General features: G+C 41.7%; 1 protein-coding gene across 1 annotated transcript in view; it reads right to left on the bottom strand.

Annotated features, from left to right (window-relative positions):
- The window catches only part of dnah7 (dynein, axonemal, heavy chain 7), a gene marked incomplete at its 5' end in the record, with an annotated part of 73,888 nt that extends 53,542 nt beyond the window's left edge, over nt 1–20,346 (bottom strand). The window contains 13 exons of the mRNA XM_071543963.1: nt 2,749–2,931; nt 5,293–5,442; nt 7,460–7,708; nt 8,081–8,179; nt 9,511–9,723; nt 10,060–10,187; nt 10,488–10,590; nt 12,093–12,261; nt 13,101–13,210; nt 14,212–14,424; nt 15,874–16,014; nt 16,743–16,941; nt 20,115–20,346. Of these exons, the coding sequence (XP_071400064.1) occupies nt 2,749–2,931; nt 5,293–5,442; nt 7,460–7,708; nt 8,081–8,179; nt 9,511–9,723; nt 10,060–10,187; nt 10,488–10,590; nt 12,093–12,261; nt 13,101–13,210; nt 14,212–14,424; nt 15,874–16,014; nt 16,743–16,941; nt 20,115–20,346 (2,189 nt within the window). The remainder of the gene's footprint in view (nt 1–2,748; nt 2,932–5,292; nt 5,443–7,459; nt 7,709–8,080; nt 8,180–9,510; nt 9,724–10,059; nt 10,188–10,487; nt 10,591–12,092; nt 12,262–13,100; nt 13,211–14,211; nt 14,425–15,873; nt 16,015–16,742; nt 16,942–20,114) is intronic.
- Between the last annotated feature and the right edge of the window lie 1,528 nt (nt 20,347–21,874).

The following is a 21,874-nucleotide window of genomic DNA, read 5'->3' as shown; positions in this document are numbered from 1 at the left end:
GATAACCCTAATGACACATCTGCTCTCACCCATCTCTTCTTTTCTCTTACATTACTTTTTCTTTTTTTTTCATTTGAAATTGCTGCTAACAGTGTGAAAGTGTGCGTGTGTGTGTGTGTGATAGACAAAGCGCCGGCTGACTATTTTTACAGAAGGGCTTGAACTCTCTGTTACAGCCTTGAGTGTTGGGAGATCGCCTCTTTCCACAGAGTAGCCTCTAATGAGATCCCATAACTCTAAGCCCCATCTAAGAAAGAGCTTCACGTAGGAGAACAGGTTAAGATCAAGAAAAGAGGAAAGATGAGCAGAGATGGAGGGAAGAAATTTAAGCTGTAGTTAAATGACATAGAGATAGAGGGGAAAAAAGAAAGTGAAGAGAAAGCTGGTGAGACACCACGTAAAGGGAGAAAGAAAACTTTCATAGACAAAGAGAGAAAGAGAGAGAGATAAGCGGTGCACAAAAAGAGACTGAGGAGGAGGAGGGGGGGTGTTCAACTGTGATCACAAAAAGTTTTGATGCCGCTGCCTTCAAGAGGATGAAAGAAATAGACAGCAGGCTATGGGGAGACCAAAATAGAGGCCTGTTTGATAAAAAAAGGAGAGGTGGGAGATGTGAAGGCGGTCTCTCCAAGTGTTGCATTGCAAGCAAAGGCCTTTGCTTTTGCCTCACAACAGAAGAGCAACATTAAGGAAAGGTACAATTAAAAATGAACTGTCCTGCGCTCCTGTCTCAGGAACAATAGCAGACATCGTCACAAAGCTGTTTTTATCCAGTGGAAGAGCTGTAGATTTAACAGGATAAAGCAGAGGCGCCTGATCGCTATCCCCTGTTTGGGATGTTTCTGGCTTAATAAAGAGCCTCTGCTAGATTTTTCTGTGAGCATCTTTGAAACAGCTTCAAAAAGTTGCCTTGACAGAGTGCAGTCTACAGCACATGTGACCAGCGAAAGATACCAACCAAAATCATGTTATCTCTGTAGCATCTGATTGCAAGCAACTTAGAACAATGTTTTTTTTTTCCCCATACCTGAAATGTGTCTGCATTGCATTTGATAAGATATGAGATAAAATGTTCTACTGTTGTACAGCCTAGACCTTGGATGATATATCTACGGAGGAAAAATAGTGTTCGGTCAGGGCATGAACACAAAAAACCCTCCAGTTAGGGTACAAATCTGGGTCAAATACTATTTACAAATTATTCTGAATGCTTGTTCAACCCCTGTTAGGACAATTCAGATATGTGGTCAATCACAGTGAAGTATACTAAACTCATTACACCCAACTGACACTCCAATCAAGATTAAGCAAATGCTAAAAATGTGCAAACATTATTTGCCCCTGTGTCATAGAAAGCACTGACACAAAATGTGCACTGCACTTTTTTCTTTTGATAGACTCTACACTACATAGGTAGATCACTGAAAATCACAGCAGACAACAACAGGTTATGGCCACCAACATGAATAATGAAAGATGACAGAGAGGGCGAGACAGACATGGGGGGAGAAACCAAGACAGAGAGAGAGGCTTCATGAGTGAGGGCATCTGTAGAGTCATTGATCTTCCTGTGTCTGTAATTGTGCCAGTGTAATTATGAGTTAAGAGGGTTGGCTTTCGCTCAGTGACAGCACTCTGACAGTCCGTCAAGACGGACACCTTGGTTCATTATGCGTCGCTCCTGTTTATCAAAATGCCACTCTGATTCTTTACATCCAGTGACATCAGAGAGACTGGGGTTTGCTATTGTGTTTGTCTCCAACATTTACACTGTGGGAAGTAATGCAGTAATACAGAAATACAGAATTATTTGGCAAGAACACGGAGTGGCCTGGTACATCAGGCTGCAAAGAGACTTACCATATAAACAGATCATTTCAGATCATTTCCTGCACATCTTTACAATATCCAGTATCAGACTTAGGCCAAATACTATTTGCAAACATTTTCCAAATTGTTTTAGCCTACATAGATGCCAGATGGGTGGGATTTGCCACATAGGTCAGTACAATGAGAGACATTAAGTTTAGCCAATCACAATAAAGTATTGGTAGTAAATTTAGCACACTTTTCCTTGAGCCTAAACTAACTTGGCACTATCTGATTCACCCTGATGTGGTAAACCCCACCCATCTGGTACTACATGGAGGTTAAAACAAACATAGAGAACTACTTGTAAATCCTATCTGATGCTGCTTATGCCTTCTTACTCTACTAAAAAGTACCTAACAGAACATGTACTGTACAGGCTCAAATAGGCTGTTGGTAGTTGGCAGTTCTCAAGGATTTGGTCTGGTAGTTGAAGTAAGTGACTGATAATTAGAAGAATGATAAGACCATGTGTTGTAATGTAAGATGATACATTTTCTACTATTTTCAGTTGCAGGTTCTGATCAGCATCTCTGATTGGAAGTAGTCCATTCCCATTCATTGTTAAGCACTAGATTAAGATGACAGCATGTCCTGCCATTCATTCAGCAGTGGTGTGGCACCATATGAAGATAAGTACCATCATTGCTAGCTCTGTGTTAAGAAATTGTGTTTTCTGTCACCAAGTTTCCAAATAAAAACAGCTATCCTCCCCATCCTGGATTAGATCCAAAATGGGGATGGATGTGGCACCATATCCATATCCTCATATCATAAAATTAACTACAACCACCACTGCTCCAAAACAGATACCCAGGAAACACTGAGATGAACTAGAATGGAGCCCTTGGTAGAGGTCCAAGTTAAGCTGTTTCTCACCGTGGCGGGCGAGGCCACCTCCAGGTCCATGGGCTCAAAGATGAGGCTCATTTGTGGGGACATCTGGATGATCTCACCGCTCATCAGACACAGCTTCTTGTTGTCGTCCAGCACAGTGTTCATATTCTCTATCCACACCGCGTCGACTGGGCCGTCAAAGATCAGCCATTTCCTGTCTGGGCTCTGAGAAGGACAAGAAACAGGTTTGCTTGGACCTTGAAGGTACATTTTCACTTTTGAATTTTATTTATTTTTTAAATCTTATGTCTAACACACATACATACAGACAGACAGACAGACAGAAAGAATACAACTTAAGACATACAACTTCAATTACTCATCACCTCTTTACCTTCAGATGATAGGACATATTTTATTGCTTTAAACCTTGAGGAGAATTCTTACTTCAAGGAAGAGTCTAGCTACACTTTCCAGGAGGTTGGCCCCTGCAGAACTAAAACATTCAAGAGGAATTTGCAAAGTATTTGTGGAGCTTTAAAGTTTGGAAGAAAAGCTGAAAAGTACATACAAAGATCTCTTGTTTTATACGACTTGGTTTAAAGACAGTGCCTGCATGGATTAATCATACGCACATATTCATTCCTTTCCCGCTAACAGAAATCCCTTGGCACACTTCCAAGGTCACGAAAGGACTCCTGTACATTATCATTGAAGTGGAGCGTGTTTGCTGAAGTGAATGAAATTAACACCTACACAGTCATAATGGAGGTTGACACTAAGCGTCAATTCTCCAGTTAGATGGGCTGGCAAGAGTTTTGCTTTAAATTGATTTGTTGTAATATAAACAAATGGAGATGCCTGGGCTGGGGCCATCTGGTGCTCAAGAGGGAAGCGAGGATGCTGTAATGTAATGATCTGACAGAGAGCATCGGCACTGAAACATCTACCCCCCCCCCGCCCCCCCCCCCCCCCCCAAAAAAAAATAGAATAATTACATTGTGTATGCAGAGGGTTTTATACACTACGCTGCTGCTGACTTCAGATTAACAGAAAAACTGGAGTTCAGTGAAATTTGATGCAGAGGAAGAGCAAGACGAGAGAATACCTTTGTCCACAGAGGAAAAGGAGACCTTTTATAACCAAAAGAAGGCAGGCCTTGTTCTGCAGCATATTTTCACTGCATCTGTGAGGCCTAGGCTGTCATGCCTACTTCTCACACTCCTTTTTCATAGACAAGAAAACACTTTGGAGAATGACAACTTTATATGTAGAGGGACATTTTAAAATGACAAGTTCATTTGGAAACTATTTCAGAAAAGGGCAAATTCATAAAAACAAATTAAATGGCATCATGGCATGCCTAGGCTGCCATCTGTAAATTGTGTGTGTGTGTTTATTTGAACAGAGAATTTTTAAAGATCTATATTTAACGAGACAGAAAAAAGTTTCTTTTGTTAATTCTGTCATCCCTCCACCCACATCTCCCAGCCTCCCTCTCTACTAGCTTCCAACTAATTGGAACGTCGCCATGGGAAATGTTGATCTGTGCACCTACATCTCAATCTCATTTTAAGAAGGAAGCACATAGCTGTAGCGCGGAAGAATAATTCCACATCTCCACTGTCATTGTGGTGCTGCCTAGCGAGGAAGTAGCCTGAATGCCTATTTTGAGCAAGGGTCGGTCCCAGACAAGTCCATGGCAGCTACAATGGAGTTACAATGGCGTTCATACAGAAATAGCATAAAAATACTCTTTGCTTTGGATGGTGGCATAAAGCGGCTTCAAATCCCTGTTTCCATAGAGACAGCTACAGTTTAAAAGTCGATGATCTATGGCAGCATTATGTGGCAGTTACAATGTCATTACTTTGAAAAGAGTCATTCCGTGATACACTAATCATGGCTTTTTTCATGTCAGTTGTGATTTGAATGGGACAAAGTACTGATGATGAACACTGATAAAGTAAAGCAGAGATGAATGGTTACTGGGCTTGCGTCCTGACACATGGGCATTTACAAAAATGTTAGCAATGTCACTTCCATATCCAGTTTTGACAGGCTACAACATGATCAATGTTTCATACGTCTCTCTAAATCTAAGCAAACACTGTAACACTGCTGTCTCGCATCAGTCACAGATCATTTTTCAAGACCGCAAGTAGCTCCATGCCACGTGACAGACACAATGACTGAGCAGATTTCAGAGCAAAATTAGCATAAACTCAAACACACACATAGATAATGACAGCAAATGGTTTCACTACATCCGCCACCCCTCCTATAATCTACAGCAAGGTAATTAATCCTCCAACTGCTCAGTGACCAACAGCAGAAGAGGCGGTGTGTGGCTTTACTGCACAGCTCAGGCGTGAATGTGTGCATCTGTATGTGAAGTGTGTGAAGCGTGCTGCTGAATCAAAGCATGCTAAGTAAACCTGCTGTGGTTAAGTGAAGATTGATTGAACGTCTGTCTGTCTGTCATTTGATTGATTGACCAATTGATTTTTTTGTGTCTGAACCTAAACCTGTTTGAGCTGTGACTCCACTGGAGGTCACTGGGATGCTCATGGGCAGCTATCTTACCTGTGAGATGGCGAAGGCTCTGTAGCTGACGGCGAGGATGCCATCAGACCACTCGTGAGAGACAGGGTCAAACTGTCCATACAGCTGGCCCATGGTGATCGACTTGGGGTTGATGACTGTGATCTGCACCTGGTTCTCATCCATCAGACCCTGGTTTGACACACGCACAAAGATGCACACAGAAAAACATATACACACACACGCATATATTAACACATATACAAACAGACACATAGAGATAACAGACACATGCAGTACATGGACAAAGACACATACAGATAAAGGGCTCTATTTTCATGCATCAATGGCACACGGCGCACTAACAATTTGGTGATGAAGAGAAGAGTCCGGAGCAAATCCGCCACAAAAGCTACTCCCAAGAGGAAACTGATGTCATTGTGCTGGAGGTGCAGAATTGTCTGAGCAAATATACCAAACCACACTTAAATAAAATTAGCTTGGGAGGAGATAACACATTTGGTTACCGTGTTGATCTGGTCCTGGGAAAACTGTTGCCAAATGTAGGAAACGGTTCAATGATATTAGGTGAAGACAGTAGATGGCGGCGACCCGAAGGGACAGTTTGGCTATAGGAGGGGAGCATCCACAATCTCCACTCCGTGCATCATGGCACATACTGACAGTTCTTTGTTGGATGACAATCATTCACACCGCAGCCACATGTGTATACAGTTATAAGAAAAATGTTAGACCTTATTTTTTTCTGCTTGAAGAATTTATATTTAGTCAAGTCAAACTGGCCAACATAACATCCACAAAATGTTTGGTAAGCTTTTGGATAGGATATGTTCATGCACACATCGCTTGGTAAAACCATGAAAATAGCACAGGTCTGACCTGGTCTGAGCAGGCGGGGGCCACAAGCGCAAATCCTCATAATCTTTGACACCAAAATTGCTCTGTGCTGCTTGATCGTTACTGACACACCCCCTACTGCGCCTTTCCTCCCACTTTGGTGCAGTCAAGTTCACGCTGAGTCACCAAAATACCAAACTGCAAAGCCCCACCATCCGCTGTCATGAAAATAGAGCCCAAAGGCACACACACACACACACACACACACACACACACTAATGGCTACACACTTCTATATTCTTCTAACAGAAGAAATCTTTTACTTCACAGATAAGGGAGCCATCTTGAAAAGACGGTGAAAACAAAGGAAAAAAAAAAGAAGTGTCTGGATCAGTGTGAGGAGCCACTCATTTGACCACGTTTCCTCTGCCAAGTCTCATAAATCGCCTGGCAGATCACTGTCGGTGTGATAAAGAGCCTCTGCTAACTGAGCAGGAAAAGCCAAAACCGCAACAAACGGCATTTCAGAGACGAGGTGTCAGCTCGCGTTAAAAAGGATTGGAAGGAGGGCTGCTGGAAAAAAAATAGAGAGAGAGAGGAGGGAGGGCGGACATGATGGGCGGACGTGCAGCGTCGAGGACGACGATGATGAATGTGGCGTTGCCGGGCGTTCCATCAGCGGGCCTTCATCTGTCTCCTTGGTGGTTTGCCTCGAAGCCCTCTCAGCCATGTAAATACAACAAGCCAGTTCTGCTCCTCAGTGGGAGATCGATTACTGCTAAACAAAGAATATAGCTCTGACCAGCTGGATGGATGTGTTTACCTGGGCCAAGCATGTAGCTCAGATAAGCCTTGGATATTCAATGAAACACATATTTTTACTTGATGTGAAGGCTTATATGGTTCTTTATACATTGAGCAAGTTTCATGTTCCAAGGGACCAGAAAGCCTGTTACATGAGAGCAACAGTTGGACCTAAAGGACAACTAGTGGAATGCAACCAAGAACACAAATTGGTTTGCAATGCCTATAGATCAGGACAATGTGCCGCTTCAGGAATCAAGGAATAAAGTGGGATGACATAAACATTTTGGCCTAACATGTCTTTTTCTGTAACTGTTTTTTTTATTTTTTTTTTTATTTCCCCTCTACTTCTATTACCAACTGATGGAGTGCTTAGTCTTGTTCACAGGACACTCAGATCAGTTAACTTATATCTTCTATCAAAATTATTTCCCAACTTCTAAATCCATCATTGTCACCATCTGGGGCATTTACTTGGTATTAACACTTCAACAGCAGCCTCATCACTCTCTACAGCCCAATGGGTAGATTTAATCTGGTGCCGTACCTTTTCACAGATGTCATGCAGGGCCGCTGCCAGCACACGGTAGGCACAGGTCTTGCCTCCAAAGGGCTCACCCACCAGCATGAAGCCATGCCTCACAATCATCATCTCAAAGATCTGCAGGATTTTCTCTGCGAAGAAGTCCGTAACCTGCAGGTTCATGCGCTGGCTGTTTTCCTTGATGGCCTCCAGCAGGATGCGGTAATCTGGTTTGGGCAGCTTGACCCCCGGGAAGAGGTCAGAGGTGATGCCCTGGGATGGAGGGGGAGTTGGAGGAGAGTGAGAGAGGAATCTTGTGCACACACGCACACACACACACACACACACACACACACACACACACACACACACACACCAGACACAAACATGCAAACACTCAGATAAATGAGGGAACATACACATGCTCACACACTCAATGCACACACTCATTCACACGTGCGTGCGCACACACACACACACACACAAAAACAAACATACTCCAATGAACTGATCTGATTTAAACAGACTTGAATTGCCCTTGTGTGTTGTGGTTCCACATGAATTGACTGGAATTAACAGGGGCTGACATTGGTTCATTTGAACTGTTTCCCTAAATGAAAGAGGAAGAGCTCCAATCCATCGCACCTCAAAGAGCGGCAGATCATGTGCCAGGAACTTGGGCAGATTGACATCGATAATGGACCTCAGCAACAGGATGTCTTCATTCTCCTCTGGAAAACTCAGCTGCACCACAACAAACCCCCCCAAGCAGGGAGAGGAGGAGGAGGTGGGGAAGGAGAGAGAGAAAAGAAAAAGAGAGAAATGTGAGAAGAAAATACAGAGCATGAAGAAAATCCACAGAGGGAAAAAAATAGGAAGAGCCATGTAATGAAAGGCTTTGCCAGGCAGATGAATTTTGGGACCTTATGGAGGAAAGCGTCACTCTAAAGTCTCTCTGTGCCACATGTGGCTGACATGCGCTCCCTTTCAATTCAAGAGGAGACATCAGTGCTGTTTGCAGCTTTAGCTTGGGGGCTAAACGCACGCCTCTCCTTTCCAAAAGTAATTTTGAAAAAGGCAACAGGGTTAGGGTCCCAGCGGAGGCCGAATAGAAATTGATGTAAAAATGACATGAATGCATACACGAGTCCTGAAAACATTTGCGGCAAGGCAAGGAAGGTGGTGGGGGGACATATCCCCTATTTATACAAGGCAGGCAGGTGCATGATGATAACTTTATCTTTGAAAGCCAATCTGCTGGCTCTTTTCTTTCCTTATCACACTTCACTGCACTCTGTTTTGTCATTGTATTTGGAAAATAGGGGCTTTCGGACCAATATTCAGATTACACACTGAGTCTTCTTCGGACACAGTGATGGCAACATGATGTCACTACCGAGAGTTTCACATGTCGCCTTGAAAAGTAAAAACAAATGTGTGCTGTCCAAAACGAGATGCACTTTTAAGAGTGTTGTAATGGAAATTCTAATTTTCCATTGAAAATGAATAGTGCATATAGTCTTAAATCTACTAGTATGCACTAGCGTCATGCTTGAAACAAACTTCCTCCTTTTGCATTAAAAATTCAACTAAATCTGTTTTGGGTATGAGGCATGAAATTAGACATAGGCTTATTTGCATATGTTTGCCTTTTAACTTGATCAGCACTACTTCAACACAGATGGAGAAAAAGTAAAGAGTAAGAAATTTGACACACCAAGTAGGCATTCTTCCCACTGGTTTTCCTTTGATCCAATGCCTTATTTAGACCGTAGGGTGATAAAGATTATTCTACTCTACTAAAACTGTGTTACACAAGAGTCTACCTATAACCCAGTTTATCTCACTAAACATCATTGCTATTGCCAGATCAGACAGAAGTCTCTATTAAAAATACTTTCTCATTAACAGTATAACACACTGAAAAGTACCCAAAAAAACAGACATGCAGATCTAGGCCTATTGGTAATGGCACAATATTTAAGCATAAATTAGATATTTCGTGGACAAAAAAGGGAATTCCTGATAAATGACAAAGAATCCCATCCTATGACAGTGAATCTATTGTAAGCTACCTTGAGGTTTCCGGCGGCGGTCAGCACAGACTTGACGGCCCGCATCCCATAGTCGTAGTGATGCTGCGAGGACAGCTGCTCCGAACACAGTCGGTAGGTAGCCACGATCTTCACTGACAGGGGGCGTGCTGTCACAAAGCCGCACGAGTAGAGCACGATCTCTGCGATCATAGCGTAGTCCGGCACCATCATAGCCACAGTCCTGAACAGAGCCTGGCGTGAAGAGACAGTTTTGCTGAATGGATGTAGGCTGTTCATTTCAAGGCCTTTAGGCTGTGCTTGTGCTCAGATGAAAATATGGTGCTGACATGGTGATTTTGGGTGTCTGTACATGCATGTGTATGCTTGTTGATGTGTGTACAATGCACGTGTAGCTGTTCCTGCATCTGCACTGAATGTGCATTTAAACTCCCGCTTACTCTAAAACCAGAATAGCTTTGCTACAGCATGACATGAAAGAAGCTCTCTGACCAATTCTGATTTTCTCTGATGGGGAGAGAGGCAGGGAGACCAAAAAAGAGTGAGAGAGAGAGACAGAGAAATTGTTACCTTGAGATTGTCGGGTAGCTCAGAGCGTCCAGCATAGCCAGGATTCATGGTGATGAAGACAGCACAGGAGGGATCCAGTTTTAGCTCTGTGCCTTCAAACATCAGCATCTCAGCATGGGCAGCGATACCTGGACATACATATCCATTTTCACAATCCCTTGCATACATGAATTAAATCAAACCCTACCGTACTGTCCCTGTGGAGAAACCTTTATTACTGGGGTTTGGGTCAGGCTGGTTCAAAAATATTTTTACAAAGTACTATCAGCAATTCATCATCAGAAATGATTAGCAATTTCAACGCTTAGTTTGAGCTAGCAAAAATCTATACCCTCTGGCTCAGTTTGGGTTTGTTAAGGAATATTCCAGATTGAGGTCCAGACTGGAGTGAAGCTCTGGCACACTCACACACACACACACATACAAACCTCTCTGTATGGTGAGAATCTGTTGAGCCACCACAGACAGCACCTCCAGGTCAATGCGGTTGAACTCATCAAAGCAGGCCCAGGCTCCACAGGACAAAAGACCCTGGTCACACACACACACACACGTTTGGTCAGAGTTGGTCACAGAACAATTTCTTATGTCCTTGGTGGTACTGTAGCTCATGTATGTATCATTGATAGCACGATGCAGGTGACATTTCATAATTTCATAATTTATAAATTGTCTTTCATTCTCATTGAAAAGTCATCACTTAATTTTGGAGATGTTGCATCTCTACAAGGCTATCTCATAAGGTGAGACCATTTCAAAATATGAGAATAAAGGCTCCCATTGTGAGAAGAACTTGGCCATAGACCCCGAACTTGGCCGTAGAATACATTTTCAGTAAAATTAGCCTGCTTTGAAGTTACAACCATGTCTCCTTTTAGTGTACCAATTTCAGGAGTTGGGCCAATATTCATCTTGAGAACCTTAGAAATTGTGTGAAAAAGGTAGAAAATTGTCCATCTGCCTTTACTCCCACCGATAACAGCTCAATGGTAAGAGCGAAAAGCAACTGTGAAAATTGGGCACCCCTGGTGTGTCCCCTGTCTTAGAGGGAGGTGTTTAGAGCAGGACAAGTTTGTACACATGCCTGAGGAGAACAGTAGAGCAGACGAATCCAGGAAACAAAATGGTCCCTGAAAAAAAATACCAAGATCAGACAGTGACACTGTACGTTGTTGAAGGCCTTTTCTGCATCAACTGAAATTACTATCTCCTGCTTAGCAGAGGAGGATGGAGTGTTAATGATGTTAAGGAGCCTCTGAATATTTGTGAAGTGTCTATTTTTCATGAAGCCTGTTTGATCATTTGATATTAAGGTGGACAGAACAGTCTCAAGGCAACAAGCAAGTGCTTTTGCAAGTATTTTTGCTTCTATGTTTAGAAGTGAGACAAGGCGGTATGAAGAACAGCTAGCGATCTTAAGGATCATGGAAAGAGAGTCCTGAGTGAGACTAGGTGGTAGCAAACCTTGTTGAAATGAGTTTTCAATTATCTCTAATAGCAGAGGGGCAAGTTGGCCTGCAAATTCCTTATAGAATTCTACAGTTTAATAGCATCTGTGATTTCAGAGATTGTTAATGGCATCTTGGCGATATTCAGAAGTGATCTTAGGTAAACCCTGCTTTGAGAATTCAGATGTATATAGTTGAAAATAAAAAGACAAAGGCATTGTTTATTTATTATTTCTCCAGGGTATGTCATGTTTGTACCACTGTTATCTTGTATTTGAGTTGTTAGCTCTGAAGCTGACCTACTCTTTAACTGATGGGCAAGTAAACAGCTGCCTTATCCCAGTGTTTGTATACAGTGCCTCGTGCCCAGTAAAAGCTGCTCCACCTCTCTTATGGTTATCAAATCAAATTCAATCTGCAGACCTATCCTTTCTGGAGATTGAGTGGTAGCATAGTGATGATCAAGGTCCGCTATATAATCTGCCAGTTCCTGTTGATGACGCTTCAGGAGCTTATTAGCATGGACCACAAATTAAATTATTTTTCCCCTGATGAACGATTTTAGAGAGTATGTGCTGTACTCACCTTAAAGAACTTGCCCAGAGCGATGTAGTCCAGTCCGTCAGAGCAGTTGAAGACCACACACTGCTTTGCCACGGCCTTGGCCAAATCCTTGGTTGTCTCTGTCTTCCCTGTGCCTGCCGGGCCCTCGGGGGCCCCTCCCAAATGCAGGTGGAGAGCTCCAAACAGTGTGCTGGGGGAGAAGGATCAAATCTAATCTAACAAGGCAGTCAATGTACCGTCAGGACTAAACCATGTAACGCCTAATGACCTGTCAGTGACGATGCCCATTATAGAGGGTTTCTGGTTTCCTCACTTAATATTTGTGATGATATCTTGATGGACAGAAAGAAGGAAAAACAGGTCCACCCCAGCTTGCCAAAAAACACTCAGCAAAATTTTGAAGTGAATGAGAACCTCCCCACAGGAAGGCTTGTTGGAGCTATATTCTGGCAGATGGTCATTTTTGCCAAATGCTGGGCTTTGAAACCCACCCCAACCTATGTTACCATGAAATGTAGACATTTTTTATAGATGCAATGCATGATATTCTGTCCCTAAAAATTGTTTCCCTTAAGTTTTGTTCGCAAATTATATTAGATGCAGGGACTTGGCCTTACCTTTAGTGGTTTAGTGAATTGATAACCCTGTCTCAATCCAGTGGATAGCTGACTGCTGTTACAGTTTTTTTTTAAATTATATGTAAAAACTCACCTATCCCACACCTTTTTGAAGACATAACTGAAGTGAGTCTGTGGTTTAGTTAGCCCCAAATTGGTACTCTGCTAGACATTTTACTTTCTGATCTTTTTGACATCGAGTCCCGTCCAGCTGGCCCCAGTCCCTAAACTCACCATTACTATAAGCAACTGCTTATAAATATATTGTAAGTGTTTCTATCCCTTGTAGTTGAGCATAGTTATAATTTTGGATGCATGCATCCCCAACAATATAAATAATAAACTTCTGAAAAAGACAGACAGTGAACTATTGTTGCTAGGTCTGTGAAACGTGTCTGTGTAGCAGTTTTACCGGTAGCAGCGGTCAGTGAGCGGGGTGATGACCAGCCGTGGGGTGTTCCCCAGGTACTCATAACCATAGGCCAAACCAGCATTGATCATCTTTGTCTGGAGGTGGTTCTCCTGCACAGGTAAGACAGGGGTCAGAGGTCAACGCCTGGCTAATTATTATGCATAGAAATGATGACGTAAAGATGGAAATACTGAGAGATGCTATTTTCTCTGTCCTGATGTGTGGGGAATACAGGCCACAATTTTGAACAGGGTTGATTTCGATAAGAATGGTGATGACACGGCCAAAAGGCCATGCCTACAAAGTACAGTACAAGTGCGAAACGCTATTCAATTTCTAAGGGCAAAACAATAAATCGACATTTTCTGTGGTTGCTTTTTCTGTGTTCTAATAATTTATGTGAAATATAAATGGTGTAAATAATTTGTCCGTACCTACCCTAACTGTGACTGTCAAACAACAGCAAGATCATTAAAATGTTTTTTCTTGAAGTCTCAAAATGCTAGCATGACTGCTCTCTTGAACGGAAGTTTGCACGGAAGTTTGCTAGCTTGTTAGCATTTTGTGACTTCCAGAAAATAAACATTTTAATGATGATGCAGGTCTTTGACAACTGTGAAAAGGGAACGACACATTATTTACACCATATACATTTAACATAAATGATCAGAATACAGAAAAAGCAACCACAGAAAATGTTGGGTTTTTTTTGTTTTACCCATATCACTTGTGCCACCCTTTGTGGGCGTGGCCTGTTTGAAACGTCACACCATTCTTATCTACAGAGAGGAGAGGGCATTGTGTTGGAAAGGTATTTCTATTTAAAAGTATTTAAACAGAAAATTGATCTTGCAAATGTACATACTGCATTATAGAGAGATCAATAACATGAAAATCTGCATTATCTTTTGTGCTTTAAGGAAGCCCCAAGTTAAAAATCCTTACTGATGAGAAGTATTTTCAAAGGGTTATTCATGCTATATCCTATATACCCACATTCAATCTGATTTTCCCGTGTGAGCTCAAGTCAAGATCACCTTTTGTTAAACAACAGTCGAGTCCCACTATACCCCTATTGCCGCCCCACGCACAAGTAACCCATCTCACATACCACCCAGTAGTAGCGCAGCTGACTGAGCCACTCAAAGTCATTCTCATCACTTATGCCCTTTTGGACCAGCGAGGCCAGCACATCCCTGGCGTGGACATCCAGCACCACCAGGGCGCCCAGGGTGACCCGGTTCTGCTTGGACAGCTTGCCACGCACAAGCGTCACAATGTCGTCAATCTGCCTGTTGTTCTGCTGCAGGTAGGCATCTAGGGCCTGGAGGAGAGGAAGAGGGAGGGGGAGAGTAATGTGATTAAATAGTAGGCAGGGTAGCTATCAAGACCCCTCCTATAACTGGAAGGTAACAGGTTCGATCCCTACAACAACTAATAAGTCCAGCACTGCTAACATGTCCATGAATCTATGAGTTCTTCCCTACGTGGTGAAACACATACATTTGTGTGTCTCAGAAGGATATGCAAAAAATATATATCATGTAATATGAAGATGATTGACATGCTCTAAATGTAATTCATCCAAGGTCCTGCTTCATAAACCTGTATTTAAATTCAGTGACTAGTTAGCAGACCTCTGTGTGTCAGCTCACGACCACAGAGTTGAGCTCTTCATTTGATCTGACAGATTTAATACCTTTTGTAAAGTAAGTAAAACTTTATTTATATAGCACCTTTCAAACCAGAGGTCATGAAGTGCTTCACACAAGAAAAAAATGAAAGAATAGAACAAATACAAGGTCTTACAATACAGTAACAGTGAATAGGTGCTACAATACAGTGCAAAGCAGCATCAGTATGAGCAACAATACAAAGTTAAAAATAAACAATAAAATGTAAGAGAGCAAGGCTAAAGCACATTTGTAAAAACCCCCCCACAAAAGAGCGATGAAAACGGCAGAAATGAGAAATGGTAAAATGGGATAGAAACCAGTGAAAAAAGCAAAACTTAAAAACAATACATGAAACATTACTTAAAGCTTGTTCAAACCAACTGTTCGGCCCAGTTAACAGGTTTAAGTGCACTAAATGCTGCTGTTCACACTCACCTCAATCTCTACGTTGTGAAGCTAAAGTACTTTTAAATTAGATGAAGGTCAAGTGACACTGCCCACAGATAAGTTATTTCTTTGAGTAATAGATTCGATAGGGTTGAAGTGCAATCCATTCATATGACCAAGAGTAATCAGACCTTTGTTGATCTCATCTGGAGATCTTTCTTGTTTAGGCTGCTTTTGCTCAACATCATATCAGACCCTAACTAGTATAGAGCTACGGTTAAAGGCAAATTTATGGTTTCTGCGGTTTGCCCGGTGTTCGCGGTGCGGAGGGTCTGTGCGGCAAGTGCGGCGCTCCGCAGGGGGTCTGCGGAGGGTCAGCACCGAGCTCCGCACTCCTCTCAAAAAATGAAAATCTGCGGAGGCCTCCGCAAATGCCACAGTCAGTTCAGAGGCTATGTTTGGTTAATGGTTGCTATGTTAGTTGGTTACCAGGTAAGTAAGTCTAATCGAGCGAAGTGACAGCTGACAACCGGCAAAAATGGACAATAGGAGGAGATTCTGCGCTCTCCGCGAACACCGCACTGCTACCACTTGCCGTCTTGCCGTGAACACCGGGCACACCGCAGAAACCATAAATATGCCTTAAGAATACCTAGTGCATGTAAACAAATACAATGAGCAGTGGATCTGCATGGTTTGGCTTTGCACACCTTTTTTCCTGAGGCGATAGCTTCGTGAATGTCCTTGGTCCAGTAGACCTGTGAGACACACAGCACGGTCTGGCCTGGCCAGGCACGCACCCAGTTAATCCTCTGGTCTTTGGGGTATGCCTCGATTGCCTCCCCAATTACCTGAAATGGACCATAGGAGGGACAAGGGCTTTAAACTCAATCAGCTACAAGTGGAACCCTAACATCAGAGCTCACTTCCAACCATTTTAAACCCTGTAACTCAACACTCAAAATAAACAAAAGTATATATACAATTATATAGAAATATGATGATATTAATAAATATATATTGATAAACTATTATAGTAGTATATACAGTAGTATATATAGAGGTAATGGCTTACAGAAACATACATTGTTCTACATGGTCCCTTTATCCATGTATTTGGACAGATTAAGTTTAGACAGATTAAGTTTGGCTGAAAATATCCTGACACTAAACATGGTGGTTTTAATTCAAATTCACTCGTATTGAGTCAATCCCAAAATAATACCAATATTACTATACAATACACAATTATAAATACAATATACAATTCCAAAACCAAAGAACCAAAACATCAAAAAATGGGCCTACATACTCTCCACTTCAAATAGGTCTGCAGCTCAACTTTGATGGGAGCAACACAAGAAAACAACTTTTAAAAATATGGCGGTACAACTGCCTGAGCTATGAGAGGTCATAAGTTTTTGTGGACAAGGAAAAAAATATCCATTTTTGGGAAGCAGTAATGCTATGTGTGGGCTATGAGCATACAAATGTTATTCTTGCCATGCACCAGTGAGAAAGATGGATATACAAGTAAGATTTTTGGAAACAAATAGTCCAAGAAAGTACCAGACAGCACCTTATGCAGGGAGGCGGTCATGCCGTTCTCCAGCTCCAGAAGCCACTTCTCCACCTGGCCTCTGGCTTTAGAGGTGGAGATGATGTCCAGCAACTGCACCACCTCGCCCTCACTGCTCTTCATGTGGGTGATGTCCAGCACGTCAGTGAACACCACGCTAGCAATGCCTTCAAAGCACTTCTTCAGATGGGGCTGCACCCTGGAGGACAGAGAGGCAAGAAAGACAAACCACTGAGTGTAAAATGTATATAAGTATCATTCGATGTCCATAGTGTGCTAGTCTAGTGTCCATATGTTCTACTGACCCTCTGTACTGTATCCTGTTGACATGTGTCAGATGAAACTGGAAGTTGTCAGTATGTCTGCACCAATGTCACCAAGACAAATGTCTGTACATTTATTGTACTTGATAATAGAAACCTTGAGAAAACAGTGTTTTTTGTGTGGATGAGGGAGGGTGCTCTATTGGTCTACACTTATACTATGCATTAGTGTTTGTTGCCAATCATATTTTGAAAACTTGCAATTTATTATGTTAATAGTTGTTTGAATCACGTATTCCTTTTTTTATTTTTATATGATACTATATTGGTGTATATTTTATAACAATGTGGAATATGCCTGCCCAATCCTGGGAACTATTGTTGAAAATCTCAATAAAACGATTTTGAAAAGAAAAGAATCACGTATTCCTATTGGCTAATGAAGAGGCACATTGCCTTATTTATACATCTGACTTCCTGCAGCCTGAATGAGCCTGATGAAGCTACAAGAGGAACACGTAGCTCGTTATGATCTTAAAATAAAAAGATCCTTTTGTGTCAAGTCCATTGTCCTGGGTCTCAAGTGTGCAATTACAGCCATATATGGAATTCCTTTTGATTCCTTATGTTTTCCTTGCTGTTACCAGCACCTCTTGACTGACACGCTATACACAAGGTTTTTCCTCTTCCTCTCTGAGATGAGTGTAAATTGTTTGTGAAAAAAAAAACTGAAATCATTCTACAAAAAAAACAGACAAATCATATCCCTGAATATGGGTGCATACTGTACATATTATCAAGGGGAGAAATACATTTCTAGGTATCTCATTATGAAATACTTTGCAGATTGCCACAATGAGAAGATGTAGCCCAACTGTTTGTCTGCATGAAAAATCAATATTATGAAGGCTAAATGTTTGTTATTCACATATAGAAGCATCCTCGCGGCTCACCTCATCTTGATGATAATCAGATATTGATGTTAGTCCAGGCAGGGAGCATAAAAGAGATACAAATCAAATCTCCTACCAACCATACTCATAACAGTCTAGAGCCTCTCTGAGGCTTTTAAAAATATGCTTGGAAAAAGTGCTACATGTTACATCATCTAGGCCTATATCCATGTAAAATATATATTATGTATTCAACTGTACATTTGGGAAATAAGAGGAACATGAGCAAGACAGAAGTGTTACATCACCAGAGAAGACATGAAACAAAGTGGGCTGAACAAAGCCAAGTTTCCTAAGAAAAACACTGGCTGATACAATTAAAAGGGTTTAGTAGTTAAGCTCTACATTGAAAACTTTCAATGCAAACAGGGGAATGGCTGCCAAAGCCAGAAAATCAATTGACTAGCACTCCCATAACTAATACAGCATTAAAAACCCAGGCACACCATTGCAGATTGGGCACCCCCATTCCTCCACATCCCTGAACTACAAGCCTCCTTTTCAGCCTAGCATTGAATTCATTGCCTCAAATCCTTCAACAACCAAACTAGCACTCTCCCCACCACTACACTGCCCGTCACCCCCCAAACCCTGCGGAAAATCCCATCTTTACAGAGGAGCTGATGACTGTACGCATCTGTGATGATGTGATGAGAATCCCCAGCAGCCAAAGCAAGGATGAAGGTACAGTAGAGAGAAAAAAGGAGAAATAGAAATAGCAGGAAGAGAGTAAGGGGCTGGAGCATCCTTTGTCTGGAATCACATTCATTATTAACCAAATACCCTGGGTGAAATGAGACAAGGGTTGCTTATCAGTGGGGGCCTTGCTTGTGGGGGAACCACTGTGGAGGTAAAGTAGGCCAGAGCGTTGCATACACAAAAAGAAGAGGAGCTGCTATAATTAAATTCCCACAGTTAGTTGAGGATTTTCAAGGCTTGAAATTAGTTTTTCAAGGCCCCAACTCTCGTAAATTGCTTTTTTTTTCTCTTTTCGATTTCCTCCTTTCCCACTCTTTCTCTTTCTTTTGAGCCTTCATATTGTGGTGAAGAAAAATGTTTAGGTTTAAGTTGGTTGGTGGCTACATACACAAAGTAGTTGTGACACAGGTGTTTACTGACCTGTGGATGCATACACCACACACTGAAAAGCCATGATTTATTTAAATCTATGGACTGTTTTCTGCAAAGTTGTATCTGACGGTGCTCGTTCTTCTCTACTGTCTGCAAAGTTACACTTTGCCTGTTTATATGTATAACTCATAACAACAAATAATTTTATGTTTCTAGACTTTATCCATTCAAATACTATTTAATACTGTTTATCCTATAGTGAGCAGTAATTTGAGTGGTATAACTATAGTAACACGTCTTGTCCCCAAAGGCTTTATAAGGGAGTTTTCAAGAGCAATCAATTTAGTGGGCCACACAATCAGTCTAGTGATTGCCTGCCTTAGTTGATTTGGATTCTGAGACCTTGAGTACACTAACACTCGCCAACAAAAAGAACATTCTCCAAGTAATCAAGGGAAGTCTGGTCATCCGAACTTCATCCAAACCCTAGAAACTACACTTACAATTCTTCTGTGCACTTTTTTGCAACCTTATGTATTTCAAATTTTACCCTTAAAACACTATGTTTTACGATAGTGTAACTGCACTAAAAATACACGTTGAATCGATAAAGGTGAATAGGACAAATTCTTTAATCTAAATATCTTGATTGCTTACCTTTGATTGCTTACCTTTGCTTCCAATAGGAAGGAAGAGGCATATTTCAATAAATTTGTACTTTGTAATGGAACAATGTGACACCTTTTGATTTGATCTGATACCATTTCTATCTCCGATATCTGTCTCCAACACTTATATTTTCTGGTACCGTCAAGGGACCAGCGTAGAACAGAAAATGTCATTCATTCAGTCATTTGAAACTCAGTCACTCACTGAGCTGAAACCCTGCCTAGGACTGGGCTATTGATACGTTACGTAGTCAAATCTGTTCTGGGGTCCCACTGGGTCCCACCTCCCAGAACCGCTATGAGTGGTGCCATTACATACCTATCACTCAGGTCCAGCTGGTCTTAACCAGTGGAATGATATTTTCATAAAAAATATGCCGATCAGGTACATCCCTATTTGTATTTTTAGCTGTTTACCTGGTGGGGTCTTTGGTCTCAGAGAGGATTTCCAGCAGCTCATCATTGGACAGGAAGAAGAACCGCGGGAAGTAGAGGCGCTTCCTTTCCAGGTAGTTATTGAGACCTTTGAGGATCATCTCCAGAAACTCATTGGACTTTTTTAGCTTCTCCAGCATCTTGTCGATGGCTACCACTGCCAACACATGCTTGTCCTGCCACAGAGAGGAGAGAATGGTATTTAAAGTAAAACCTCATATTGGTAAAATATTTTCACTTTCACATACACTTCTACAAGAATTTCTCAGCCACCAAGGTTGGCCAATCTTGCCAACTACCATACCATACCAACATATGTTTATAAGACCAGCAAGTATAAAACACATACTCCTAGCACATAAACAAACATTTCTAGTGTTTCCAGTTCCAGTGTTTGTTCCAGTTCCAAATTGACCCTTTCTAGAATTCCTATCGAATGATATAAGGACAAATTTGAAACATCTGCATTATACATTTTTGTTTATCAAGGTTGAATAAGACAGGAAAATGGCTTTTTTTATTTTCATATTTTGCTAGCAGTAGAGGGCTGTCACTACTGACTTGAAGGTAAGGGAAACACCGCAATATCTATTTTCCTTTAACAACATGCACTGGATGTTCCACAGTGAGATTCATGTCCAATTGTCACACAACCCCCTAAACAAATCTAGACAATGGGGCAGAAATAGAGTCTTCTCCTGAGGCCTGTCTAGCAACTACAATACATTTCAGCTCTGATATCATCTCATCTGTACACTAATTCAGCATGTAGCCTCTGACTTTTTATTTAGACCCTTCCTTGGGGGGAGGGGGGCTCCCCCCCAAGGAAGGGTCTAAATAAAAAGTCTATCTAATCTTCAAGGATAGACGGGGAATGCATGAGCATGCTCACGAGGATGCTAGCAATTCTGAAATGCAGCATGCTGCAGAGGCAGCCAGACATCCTCCTTGCAGAATGATAGACAATGCAGGAAGGAGCATAATTCATAACAAGGCTGGAGCAGAGGTGTGAAAAGTGAGGTGAGAAAAGAACATGCCCTCCTTGCCTCTTATCATTGAAAATTCCTCAAAGGAAGGGGACGGTTAGGATGAAGAAAGATACCAAGAAAGAAAACTCTCTTTGGTTTTGGTTTGGGGATACTCTCTACAGAGTAGATATCAACATGCATCTGCATTTTTTTCATTATCATTCATCCAGTCTTACTAGAAACTATAGTTATAAACAACAATAACATACCTAGATATTATAGATGTGTTGCTGTAGCACACAAAGATTGTACAGAAGGAGTTGTTTGTGTTGGGCAGTTTGTGCAATACAACCATTTTACAGTACGCTGCTCTAGAAAGAAAATTACAATCAATACTGTTCAAAAAGCAGTAAAGAAGAGGATGTGTTGCATTGCTTTGACCTGTCACAAATTCTGCTTTGTACCCAGTAAAGGGTAGAGTCCAGTGAAGAGAGGTGCAGCCAATGAAAGACACTTTTTATCTCTCTGCTCCAAAGTATGCTGTGGCCCCACACAGACTATCTAGAAAGAGATAATAATTATTTTTCCTCTCTTGTGATTGCTATTGATTTCTTATTACCTGTGGTGACTGAAGTGGAAGCAGTGGCTGTAAATTAAATGATGACTCACACCAAAGTAGTTTTTTTTCCTCCGGGCTCAACTTAAAAAGCAAGTAATAAAGAAGTAAGTAATAAGCACCCTTTTCGTGCGACGGCTTTCTTAAATCACTCTTTG

Source organism: Centroberyx affinis, unplaced genomic scaffold, assembly GCF_046629955.1.
Source record: "Centroberyx affinis isolate AG114_WGS23_722 - 3 ecotype Tasmania unplaced genomic scaffold, CSIRO-AGI_Caff_v1 ptg004426l_1, whole genome shotgun sequence".
Classification (NCBI taxonomy): Eukaryota; Metazoa; Chordata; class Actinopteri; order Beryciformes; family Berycidae; genus Centroberyx; species Centroberyx affinis.
This window is presented reverse-complemented; position numbering and strand designations above follow the sequence as displayed.